At 40.6% G+C, this 13,101-nt stretch overlaps 1 protein-coding gene across 2 annotated transcripts; it reads right to left on the bottom strand.

Annotated features, from left to right (window-relative positions):
* Positions 1 to 895: 895 nt before the first annotated feature.
* cnot3a (CCR4-NOT transcription complex, subunit 3a) lies at positions 896 to 11,828 on the bottom strand. 2 transcript variants are annotated; one of them, XM_012924986.4, is made up of 18 exons: positions 11,679 to 11,828; positions 10,995 to 11,065; positions 10,770 to 10,837; positions 10,603 to 10,677; positions 10,430 to 10,519; positions 10,176 to 10,304; positions 9,892 to 9,987; positions 9,542 to 9,761; positions 8,773 to 8,906; positions 8,492 to 8,548; positions 7,274 to 8,201; positions 7,079 to 7,184; positions 6,841 to 6,982; positions 5,056 to 5,164; positions 3,859 to 4,057; positions 2,415 to 2,547; positions 1,858 to 1,983; positions 896 to 1,772 (listed from the first exon to the last, which is right to left on the bottom strand). In XM_012924986.4, exons 2-18 carry the CDS (start codon positions 11,017 to 11,019, stop codon positions 1,674 to 1,676), a joined length of 2,736 nt encoding a protein of 911 aa, XP_012780440.1. In that variant the 5' UTR covers positions 11,020 to 11,065; positions 11,679 to 11,828; the 3' UTR covers positions 896 to 1,673. The 2 variants fall into 2 exon arrangements, with proteins under 2 accessions (XP_012780440.1, XP_012780441.1); XM_012924987.4 differs by lacking the exon at positions 8,492 to 8,548.
* Between the last annotated feature and the right edge of the window lie 1,273 nt (positions 11,829 to 13,101).

Genomic DNA, 13,101 nt, shown 5'->3' with positions numbered 1-13,101 from the left:
CACACACTGATGGATAATTTCTTAAAAGTATTTATTGAAATTTTACAATCCTGTTATAACCCCATTTATGACATCTCCCATGCAGAACTGTGATGAGAAAAATTGTAAATATGTGTTGAAATTCACATTTTAGCAGTTTCACTGACCTTTCTGTAAACCTTAAAAGCCCAAAAAATAGAATCTATAAAAGGCAAATCTCTCAGAACGTTGCTGCATTTTCCTTGTTTTTTTCCCCTCCCACATGCTCATCCCCCTCTTTTCCCTCCCACAAAAAAAAGCCTGAAAACGAATCACACACAACATAACCTGTGGTACAGAACTCTTCATGGTTGCTTAAATGGAAAACTGATTCGGTTTTAACACTCTCCCTCATTCAAAACTGCCAGGAAAAGGTAGGATGCGTCCCATCCCAGATTAAATCTTACTGTTCTTCGGGCTAACACAATGGAACAACCACGGCAGACGAGACACTTTCTACTCAACCCACGAGTTAAATTTACCACCTGAATTTTAGGATTTCTGTTTCAACTCTACATGTAAACAGTTTAGTCAGTGCACATTCACTGTATAGGGCTTTCACTGAAATATCAGGTGGTAAACTGAACTCAGTGAAGTCTGGGATAAAGTAACAACAGAATAAAACCTTGGCTAAAGCTGGGAAGTTGACCCAACCAAACCCAGATTTATTATCTAATGCTGTGTGTACTTTTGAGGAAATGAGAGGTGACCTGGGTGTAGGTACATTTCCCTCTGCTCAACATGGCCTTTTCACACTGAGGGAAAATTAAACATCAAGTAGATTAATGTCTCAAATCCTATCTTTAAGAGTTGTTTACAAGTTTATTAATTTGTCACAAACATGAAGGCGCAATAATAATGCATTTTCCTTGACACGTTAACTTAAAAACATTTTATTTGTAAAGAGAGGGAGTCAGAGACCAGTTCAATTGCATAGCAATTTAATCCATGTCCAATAAGGACTCTTTCCCTGTCACAGGGAGAGGCCCTGTGGTCACTCTCAATCAGCGTTTTAAATCGACCAAGACAATATCAATAAAACTATTGATAACCGCTCACTATCTTCAATAGTGACCATATTTAACAGGCATTGTAGGATCTTAAAAGAAGCCATTCCTACACACCATGACTAAATGTCCACTGTACGTCCCCATTCTAAACCACCAAATTACAGTAAATACGAGATGGGCAGTTTACTTAATCAAATCCAAAAGTCTGTTTTGTGTCAAGTCAAAAGGCTTCCAGGCTGATGTCGGGTAGGTGGTACAGAGAATCGTGTTGAAACGGGGGGAAAAAAAAAAAAAGACAACTAAACATGAGAAACATGCATGGGGTAGGCTTTCCTAATGCCACATACTGAGTGTGCACACAGACAGGCACAAACGCAGATCTCCAACGAGAACCCTCCCAGCTTGTGCAGCGCGATGCATTTGATCAGACCCACGGGGCATTTTCTTTGGTCAAAAGCAAAGCACTACATGAGGAGCAAGGGCTTCACATTTGAGATGCAGCCTATACAGACACCAGTCTCCAATCTCAGGAGAGGGTTTCTACTACACATCACAATCTCTATCCACAGTTTGGAGTTCAGTCTCGGAATGTCAACAGCAGCACATTTTGTCTTTTCTGTCCTTTTGTGTCCGTCCGTCCGTCCGTCACTGCAGGTCTCTGTCTTCCAGGTACCTGTACTCGAAGGTGAACCCCTCCTTCTTTCTCTGGCCCCATTTCTCGTAGTCAAAGTAAATGTAAGTGCCCTAAGGGAACAGCAGAGTGGTAAGAATAAAAACCTTAATCAACACCACAATGACCATAAATCGGTGTGCGGAGATGAACCCACACCTGTTCAAACTCATCGGTGATGGTCTTGGGCTCCTCGTGCCTCTGGAACCACATCATGTACTTGGTGTGAAACCTCCAGGACTGTTTCTTCAGAGCCTTTGCAGACAGATACTGAGCCTTGGTACCCTGAGAGAGAAGTCAATAAAACCATTATGCTCACAAACTTTAACAGATCACAGAAAAAAGACATTCAGGGTGTTTAGTCCGTTTAATTCAACTCTGTCCTTCTCATTATCCACGTGCACTTTTTGTGCGATGCGGCAGTGCACCATAGATGTCCAGATCACAAAAACGGTCAGTACGGGCAACAAAACTATAGCTGTAAAATTATTGTAAATTTTCCACCTTATATAGCAAATCATTCTGCTCCCGTCCCACATCTAACCAATAAGCTGACTAAAAGTTTTCACATGGTTTGTCGCGATGCATTTTGGTTCGCGCTGAGGTTTCTTTGAGTTTTTTTGTGTGAAAAGGAACCAAATCATAGAAAAAAGCTCCAAGTTTACAAACTCAAACAATCAAACCGATTCGTGTGAGTTTACATGGAGAGCGTTTACCTCCAGGTAATAGAAGATGAAGAAGAGAGTTTCTGTGGACAGTCTCTGGTAGAACTCTATGGAGTCAGAGTGATGAGGTGGGACCTGATGATGGAAGGGCAAGGTGGGACATGGATTCCTCATCAGGTATTGCCTTTAAGACAGAAACAGAAAACTCTTTAATGAATGCCACTGATCAAAGCATACTTCAGCTGTGCTCATTTCTGCTCTAACAAAGTACTCCATCCACACTACCCAAAACCACACGTGAATATTCAGAACTTTCTATTAGTGTCAACAGATGTCACAAACACTTTAAGGTACAACAGGTTCATCTTTTTGCTTATTGAGGTTCCGTTGCGAAGCCTCCAGTTGCTCCCCGAAACTGGTCATGCCGAGCAGGTGTGTGACCCTTCATTACCGAATGAGCATGCCCTGGATAAATTCTCCTTTCTGACTCTAATAATAGTAAAAATTTTAAAAATGAACTTCATAAATTATTCATTACAACTGAAAACTAGCAACTGAGCCCATGAAGTCACCAGAAAAGCGTTTACTTTTAAGCCACAGAGCAACGCAAAGGGCTCTTTTCCCCAAAATTTGTGCAACCACGGATATACAGTACTGTACCAAAGTTTTAGGCAGGTGTGAAAAAATGCTTTCAGAAATATAAATGATTGTTTATTGGCCCCAAATGTATTCTGCAGCAGGATGACCCCAACATACAGCCAAAGTCATTAAGAACTATCTTCAGCGTAAAGAAGAACAAGAAGTACTGGGAGTGATGGTATGGCCCCCACAGAGCCCTGATCTCAACATTATCGAATGCGTCTGGGATTACATGAAGAGACAGAAGGATGTGAGGAAGCCTATATCAAGTTCTCCAAGATGTTTGGAACAACGTGCAAGCCAAGTTCCTTCAAAAAAACCTACAAGAATCGATTCTGTTTTGAAGTCAAAGGGTGGTCACACCAAATATTGATTTGATTTCTCTTTTGTTCATTCACTGCATTTTGTTAATTGATGAAAATAAATGAGTAACACTTCCATTTTTGAAAGCATTCGTTGTTTACAGCATGTTTTCTCACCTGCCTAAAACCTTTGCACAGTATTTTTTGAAACTGCAGAACACTGCACATTTATATGATATTGACTTAAACATAAGGTATGCTTGCCCTAAAGCACAAACTTATTTATTGCCCTTCTGGAGACTAATGGGGACTATATTATTTCTTAATTTAATAAAACTAGTGATTAAGAACAAATTTGCTTTAAAAAAAGAAAAAAGAAAAAATCAGGTTTTATGACAAATTTTAAACTATCCTACATATTTTTTTAGCAGAGCAGTATATATACACAATGCAAATTTTTCATTTAATCAAAGTAAATTTGCAAAATTACTGTGGAAAAAAAAGTGCATCTTTTTTCCCCCCCCCGACGCTAAAGGAAATTGTGATGGGCTCACCTGATCCTCTCAGAGTCAGAGGGGTGGGGCATGTGCGTCCATGCCGACTCCTGCATCGCCTGCTGGTAGAGCTGGTCTTTGGGGAGAGGGGTTGGACCCAGCGGACAAACACCGAGCGATGGGGGGATGTTGACCTCTGTCACGGACGGCTGAGGCGCGGCAGGTGTGCCAGGTGCTGCAGATGAACCAGAGAAGATATCTGCAGGATGCAGAAAAAGCAACGGCTATCTTCAATTACACAAGAAGCCATAGCAATGCCTCACTTCCCATCATCTGTGTGGGGTATGGTTAGATGTGACTCTTAACGACAGGGCAAGCAACTGAAGGTAAAGTTTTAAGGTTATTCCTTTAGTTGTACCAACTCTGTTTTTATAAGAGTAAGAACATTCCAACAGTAAACTAATTACAGACATAATCTAGCCTCATGGTTGTAGCTTGAATCAAAAAAGGCCTTGACCTGAAGTTTGGACCTTTCTACACTCTCTTTCCAGGTACTCTGGCTTCTTCCCACAGTCCACAGACTTGCATGTTATGTTAGCGGGTGATTTTTGATTGGCCATGACTGTGAGTGTGAGCATGAATGTTGGTCAGTTGACCCTGGGGATAGGCTCCACCCCCGACACTCTAAACTGGATAACAAATGAACGAAAATGTGTGTGTGTGTTTTAAGATAAGCAATCCCTATGTGCCAATAACTCAGGCTCCAGACTGCTCTAAACTCTCTGATTTTTTTCTACTTCTGGCTGCCTCCTCTGTGAATCGAAGCATAAAAATGCCAAGCTGGAAAGAAGCAAAACAGGAACTTTCCTTCCTACACTTTGGCAGCAAAACTCATAATTATGTTCACGAAGCAGTAACAATCTAGCATTAAAAGGAAAACTAAATGTTACCAGAACAAAGGGAAATGTCTTAAATATGTCACACATAAAAACCTCCTGCCTCACAAAAACAGCTGGCAGCAACAAGCTAATGTTTGTTATCTTCATAAAAGACAAATAATAACTTAGTTTGTAAAAAAAATAAATAAATAAAAAATCAGTTTTTTACACTTTAGGCTTAACTCTTTACGTTACCATGAGCAGTGTGTAAGAATGTTTTACTGTACAATTATTTAAAAAAAACAAAACAGCAAGCAGCATAAAAGCGTGATCTGCTTATTCATCATAAAGAGCTGAAAAAAGGTAAAAAAGGTCTGACCGTTTCGACCTCTATCCGTTATATGCAGGTTGGAAATCTCGCCATCCAGGCCTGATCCCAGCGCTGCTCTCTCCGCCATCGCCTTCAGAGAGCTGAGAGGCTCAGGTGCCTGAGGAGGGAACAAGGCCCCATTAATGTGAACACACAGAGGCTAAAAGTCACATTAAACTGGGAACAGCCTACAGTTACTGGAGCTTAAAAGTAGAAGCACGATGAATGGGAGCATTAGAAGAAAGTAATACTAGAAGAGCAAACAACATATTAAATAAAGATCAGCTACTAATAAAACTTTTAAGAACAAGATGTTTTTCTGTCAGCTGCACTGCTCAAAGACAGGAGCGCCTGTCTAAATGTATGCATTCATCCCCTTAACACCTAGTCTATCATATTTAATACACACAGTTTTTTGTGAGTTTTTGAGACTTTAGAGCATCGGTGTGATTTTTTTTTTTTTTTTTTTTTTTTACACCTGAAAAAAAGATTAAATTGGAGAATAAATTTTTTAAAAAAATTTAAGAAACAAATTTAAAAATGTAAAATCGAATACATTTTTAAACAAATTTGTCAGATTGTTCAATAAACTCTCCATTTTAAAAAATGCTTGGAATTTAATTTTCTGGCAATTATTTCACATATCAGGCTTATAGGGGTTATTACCTGTAGCAGAAAGGCTCCAAACAGACAAAAGTCAGGATCTGCGTGTTTTCTGGCAGTAACATGAGTAAGTACACAGTAAGTGTGTGTTTGTTATAAATGTGATCAGCAGAGGTTTGTGGGCACTCAGGGATAATTTAATAATTTTATACTCAGCAGCAAAAACTATGGATTCCAGCACAGACAGGAATGTCTCAATTCAAAAACAATTCAGTTAGCTGGTTATCTTCTGACCTCAGGAGCTCCTACATCAATCATATCATTCATATTCTCCATTTCTGATTTGATTATGAGCCACTATGTTGTAATCGTCCAAAGCAGACTTGCTGTGTGCTCCTATACAAACAACAAATCTGTTTGAAATCAACTGTGTGTTAACATGATAACAATTCACCTCGTAGCTGATTGGATTGGTTCACAGATTAAACGTTTTTTCATATAAGATTTTTCTGGAAATTCACTTCCAGAAACAGAGCCTTTAAAAAGTGGGCGGTCACTGTTGAGCTGAACTGACAGACCTGATCAGAAAATATTGATGGAAGTGCTCCTAGTAATGCTCCTGCTGACACTATGGCCTATTATTCTTGGTGTGATACGGCTGATTCAACAGTGTGTGGGTCATTTTTATTCCCAAAAACAAATATTTTTTTTTTGTTTTTCAATATTTTACTATAACTTTTCACTTATAATCACTGAAATGTTTCAGAGTAAACATCAATAACTGACCCATTATACTGCTTACTGCTGCACAACCCTTGAAGCTCAAAGTGACAATGAAAACAACTTAACTAACAGATAAGTTGGGTTCATTTAAAAAAAAAAAAAAAAGAAAGAAAGAAAGAAAAGACAACTTATCAGACCTGATAACTATTTACATTAACACAGTTTAAAATATCTCACAGACAAAGGAAATCATTTATGTATGGTAAACAAAAGCAGAGCCATTAAATAAGGTATTCCTGTATAAAATATATTGTGTGCATGACCCCAGTCACTAATTTTAGCCTCTGAAGTTTTTTCTTCCACAAATGGAGCCTGTTTTAGCTGATTCAAGTCTGCAAGTTCATCCATGCTCCAAGCTAAAGATGCCAATGTTACATGCTCAAACTTAACCTCGTTGGTATGGCTTACCTTTAGCCCCTCAGAGGCCTGTGAAAAGGAGTGGGGCCCGTTGAGAAGACTCCCTCCACCCGGTGTGCTGTCTGAGAACGAGGGGGACGGAGAACTGGGAGGCAGGGTGATGGAGCTGATTAAACTGGGACCATTGTCCATCCTGCAGAAGGTGGGGTGGGAACAATGGCGAGAAAGTTAAGAACCAGCATGACAAGAACAAGAAGAAACGTGTCAAGTTTCAGGAGAAATAACTTACGGCTGACTGGTTGAGGAACTGAGAGATGAGGGTTGGCTGCTTTGTGACTGGTTCGGTGTGCTTAGAGCCGATTCTGTGGAACTCTCCGCCACCACAGCACTGTAACCTGCAGGCAGGCGAAGGACACGTTAGAGCAAAAAAAAACTTTTATAGAAATCTCACAATGAACTCAAGGACCGCAAAACTTCCACCTACTTGTGCTTCCATTTTGCTTCAGTCCACTTGGTGGTCTAGCAGGAGCAGAATTCACTCCTACTCCTCCAACCACACCAACGTTTCCTCCGTTGCCTCCCATCATGCCAACTACTCCTGGAGTAGAGCTGACAGAACTTGGGGGAACCTGAGAGGTACCAGGGGCCACACTTTGCCCAGGAACCAGACCCAAAATATTCGCACTCAGAGAGTTGTGGGCTGGACTGGAACCCAGCAAACCAAGCCCTGTTCCTGCCCCGTTGGTGGTGACTCCACTGGAGCCAGAGGTGGGTATGGAAGTGCTGCTCTCTGCTGAAATGCTTGACTGAGTGGTGCTGCTCAAACCCAAGCCTCCGGATGCTGCTGCCTGAGCATAGGGGGCAGGTGTTGAACCCGAAATGAGCCCTGCCATTGTGTTTAAAGGAGTGGGGTGGCCACCCATCCCTAGCCCTGGCATTTGATTGGCACTGCTTGTCCCAGTCATGCCAACTTTGCTCAATCCCAGGCCCAGCCCAAGTCCCAAACTGGATGCCGATGTGGGTCCAGATGTGGACTGTGACTGAGGATTGGGAGCTGATGAAGTGGATGTGTTGGGTGTAGGAAGAGAGGGGGCAGTAGACGTTGGGAGAAGTGGGTTGCTGGGTGGGCTGGGGGTGTTGTTTGAAGGGACTGAGGGTTTCGTCTGAGGTGGCTGCTGCTGCTGCGACTGGTTTGGCGGCTGAGAATTCTGCTGCTGCTGTTGTGCAGGTTGATGCTGATGTTGCTGCACCGCACTGCTGAAGCTTCCTATAAGACTGCTGCTAGTGGGCACTGCAGGAATCCCTCCGACAACACTCGCCATGGACACAAGGGAGGAGGATGAGGAGGACCCAGAGGTGGTGGAAGAAGAGAAAGAGGATAACAAGGATGGGGTGCCGTTCTTCACAGGTGACTGGAAATAAACATCAGAGGAAGGCATCTCAAGTAAAACTGACCAGAGGGCATGAACAGAGATCTAAAATGCATAAGGAGCAAAGTTTACTGTGATCTATGGAGGCCCATATATGAAGGAAATGGAAAAAACTAAATCAGAAGTCTCCAACCATGGTCCCACAGAGAAACTCCATTTTAGTGCCTGAGAGGCCAAAACCCTTCAGCCACCATGGCTCACCAGGACCAAGGATGAAGAGCACTGCACTAAACTGTTCATCTACTGACACAGCACAGATGCGAACCTCTCACCTGACTAACTTCACTGTCTGTCGACCGTCCCCTTTTCTTATCGTCCTCTGAATTCTCCTATAGGAGGAGATACTTTGATATGACAATCCACTTTTGAAATGTAGATTCAACATACTAGCCAGTGGATTATAATACAATGGGGAATGTGGGTGGGTTAACCAAGTGCAAACTTAAAGAGACAGGCATATATACACAATTGTGTCAGAATGTTCTTTAACTATCCAACATCCCTTTAACACCAGGACCAAAACTTTAATGATAGAAAAAAGACACAAACTCACAGCAGTGCAAGTGGCTGGGGATGGAGGGATGGGTGAAGAAGAGGTGGTGGAAGTGGGAGTGCTACTAGAGTGGAGATACACCTCATCTTCCACGTTGCCCTGGCCCGATGGTGAAGTTGCAACTAATGCTGCAGCTACAACAGAAGAGTAGGACATAAAGATAAGCATCAGATATCGTCATGACATCAACATGACAACTATTTTACTAAGTCATTGAAACAAGAAGAAAGAACAGACTAGTTGCCCAAAAGGAAGGAAACAATATGAAAACATTCAAAACACTGCAGGAACTGATGGATTTGGTGAAACCATGGCTGTGCTATGTGACACTGTTTACTAATCAAAACGTGGTTTAAATGCCACTGAACTGTGTGGCACTTTGTGTTGTGTACAACATGCACGCATGCAGATTAGTTTGCTGAGTGGGACCAACCAAGTATTACCAGCAGGTTAACGTCCATTTTCTCATCACTTCATTTGAGTCAGAGTGTATCAGTTTACTCTGACACAGCTAACATATAATCACTTTCTACATCCAATTACAATGGAGCTGTGCTGGTTCATCTATCTTACTTTGTACAAAACTTCCCAGTGCAGAGAGAGAGGGGCTAATCTACCAGAGCTGCACCCCAGGTAAGTGGCAGGTGGCATCATAACATCTTTGAACCAACAGCTGGTTTACATTAAAGAAGTGAGAATTTCTGGTATCGTAAAGCAAGAGCAGCAAAACTTAACCGAACACTCGCACACTAGACAGTGCTCTACTTACGGATGTCTTCCAGATCTAAGTCATCGTACAGGAACTCATTTTCCTCAAAGTCTGGATCTTGAGAGGAGTCAATGTAATATTCAACATCATCCTTGATCTTTTGGATTGCATCCACTGGCACGGAGTCATTGTCCAGCATTCGTAAAATGGTCTCCAACATTCGAATGTGGAATCGATGTCTCTCAATCAACCGCTTGAGCTCATCAATACGATCTTGCTTCTACAAGACAAAAAAAACAAGTGTGTATGTATGTTAGGATATATTAACCAAAAATTTAACAGACAGTTAAAATTTAACCAGACAGTTTAGAAACAGACATCCTTTCAGAGAGTGACATGGGATGACTCACCTCTTTATCACCCTTCTTCTTTCTTGTTTGAACTGAAAGAGATTCCACTTCACTTTCAAACTGATCCACCTGCATATTTAGAGTGTCTATTGTATTCTGCAGATGAGAAAAAAAAAAGAGTGTTAATTTTTTCAGATCTTATTAATTTAACCATGTTTTGGGAATATCTGTGGTTGATTTGATACAATTGTTACGTTGTTAAGTTTTTTGTCTATGCCTTTTCCAAAGAAATGTTTAAAAAAAAAAATCACGCACAGAAGCATAGGTAAAACAAATGTATTTACTGTTAGCCACTGTCCTGTTTCCTCCTTTTCCCTCTGAGCTGGATCCACTTTCTGAGCAAGCCCCAAGCCTTCTTTAGAGTAGGCTTTTGTTTTTGTTTCACGTTCCACCACCTTGAACCGCTCCATTTGCTAAAGAAAAAAAAAGATCCAATTAGCTGTTAATTACTTCAGGTCTGATGTAACAATGCACTTTAGTTATACATAATATAAATGCAACACTTTTTTTTTTAAAGTACACTTGTGAAGATCCATACCGTTTCTATAAGTTTGCGGTTCTCAACTAGCTGCCTTTTGTCCTTGATCTCGTTTGAGGCCACCCATGTTTTTATTTGATCTCTCAATCGCTGAAAGAGCACAGATGGTGAGCATTTTAAAAATCACATAGCTAATTTTGAATACTTACATGGTCATTGTTAAGCTTTCTTACCTGAAGTTTTTTAATCTCTTTCTTGAGGTCAGCCTCATATTTTTCCTTCTGATTTGCATTGGCTGCATTGTGGAGCTAAAATGTAAACAAATCATTTAGATACTGTGTGTCTTTTCCTCATTAGTTACTAAATAGACAAATAAATACAGAATGGAAGAATCTCTTACCTTCTGCCAGATATCTTCAAACTGTTCTACACCTTCAGCTACTTTTTTCAAACATCTATCGATTTCACCTGCACAAATTCAAAAAATATGATGCATTACCAAAAGACCTTATAAACTCTTTCAAAACAGTAAGAGCATGCAAGAGGAAATAAAGTTTCCTGTACACCAGCAGACCCTACAACGTGATTCATATTGTGCAACATAACTGAAGACAGTTTCTTTTACCTTGAAGTTTTCTCTTGTCAGCCATGGCTCTGACTACGACAATGTCCACATTCCGTCTGTCACGAAGTTATCTGGGTGAAGAAATCGAAGCGTGTGTCAATACAAACAAAAATCCCTCCAAAAGAGGAATCGTTACATCGCTTTCCACAGTGAACCTGACATTAACTCCATCTAGCTACCCGGCTGACGTTAGCAGCTAAATAACACCACAGCTTCAGAATTTAAGCACGCTCAATGAAAATAAAGTTTTCTATGGCCACTTCTCCATCCTAGTATTGTCATATATCACCTTGCTAATATTTCCAACACAAGTGACATGGTTGTCAGCTAAATTTAGCCACCTAGCACGCTAACGCTACTCAGCTAACGTTAATACTAGCCAGTAGCTTAGCCTCTCCACCTCGCTCGGTTCCTAACCGACCCGTTTCCTGGAACTGCCCCGGTGCATGCTGACAGAACAACTTCATATTCATGCATTATTAATTTGGGGTCCAGCACAGTCTTTATATTGTGGTTTTGCGTTGTGAAAGGCACAATAATAACAGAATCCGTTCCAATCTCTAACATGCTAGCTAATGCATAAAATGCTAGTTAGCAGCTTAGCTTGCCAGCTAGTCAGATTTAGGAAAAAGGGATACTGGGTCAAGCCGACAATCTAGATTTATACTTGTGCACGACATTTACCTAGGGTATGGGATTTCGTTTGTCTTTTTTCAAATAGAGCCAAAACTAATTCCAGAAAGTCTTCTTTACTTCCAAATTGTGTTTTCTTTTCGACAAGCTCGCTCACTGTAATGTAGCTGAAGATGGACGGTAGCTAAAATCCCACCTCCTTGCTGGGATCCCGCCCTAAATCCAATCTATAAACTCTGATTGGATATATCTCACGCCTGTCATTGCGAAACATCCGCTGGAACGAGAACCAGCCATTGGCTCAGCGAAGTGACGATCGATGATCGACACAAAACCACCCGAGGTTCACAAAAATGCAAATTTCTACATTTAAATTGTTTTTTTGTTTTTTTTTACGAACTTATAACTTCATTGTGTGGAAATTGTATACCTCGTTTCGTTATTTGAAAATGTATTTTTAATTTAATTTCTTAACACTAGTTAGAATGTTGCAATGTAAAGGATTTAATATAAACAAACAACCAAAACTTAAAAGATATGCTGAAATAAAACAGAAATATGCTAAATGTTTTGTGACAAATATCATGTTGATATTTGTCACAAAATCAAATCCATAGATTGGCGTGCCGTTATTTAGCCACACCTAAAAATATTAACAAATGTTAGCCAATTATGACACACATATACTGTGTCACTCCATAACATATTTTCTCCTGTATGAAACAGAAAAATAACTAGTATAAAGTAATAATAATAATAATAATAACAATAAAGACAACATTTCTATCTCTGAAAATATAGTGCCACTTCATTTTCTTTGTGGCAGTTTTCTCCAAAATCTGATATGCTCGTGATGTCTGGGTATCTTTTACTAATTAGTATAGAATTAGACAGGCTAGTCTTTCTTTGACTACAATTCACATGCATTGGGCAAAAGCCAGACTTTAGAAAAGTGCATGTCCTGCAGAGCAAGTCACAGTGTTGGACTTAGTCTCAGGATAGGGGACGGGGACAAGGAATAACAATGTTGTGCAGTTCCTTTTAAAGACTGACATCAGGCCACCCTTATATATGCAGAAGAGCATATATAAATACAAAGAATGTCAAACATTGAAGCAGATGGGCTACAGCAACAGAACACCAGGTTAACCAAAAATGGATTACAGACAATTGGAAAAACACTATCCGGTTTGATGTTTCAATATTTGGATCATAGAATCAGAATTTGGCATAAACAACATCAAAACACAAATCCACCCAGGCTTTTATCAATGGTTCAGGCTGCTGCTGGTGTAAAGGTGTGGAAGATGTTTTCGTGGCACATTTTGGGCCATCATTTAAACGCCACAGCCTACCTGAGGATTGTTGCTGACCACGTCCATCCCTTTATGCCCACAGTGTACCCATCTTCTGATGACTGCTTCCAGCAGGATAGTGCACCATGTCACATAGCTCAGATCATCTGAAACTAGTT

The sequence above is a fragment of the Maylandia zebra genome, linkage group LG11 (assembly GCF_041146795.1).
Source record: "Maylandia zebra isolate NMK-2024a linkage group LG11, Mzebra_GT3a, whole genome shotgun sequence".
Taxonomy (NCBI): domain Eukaryota; kingdom Metazoa; phylum Chordata; class Actinopteri; order Cichliformes; family Cichlidae; genus Maylandia; species Maylandia zebra.
The sequence above is the reverse complement of the archived record's forward strand: the minus strand, read 5'-3'. Positions and strand labels throughout refer to the sequence as shown.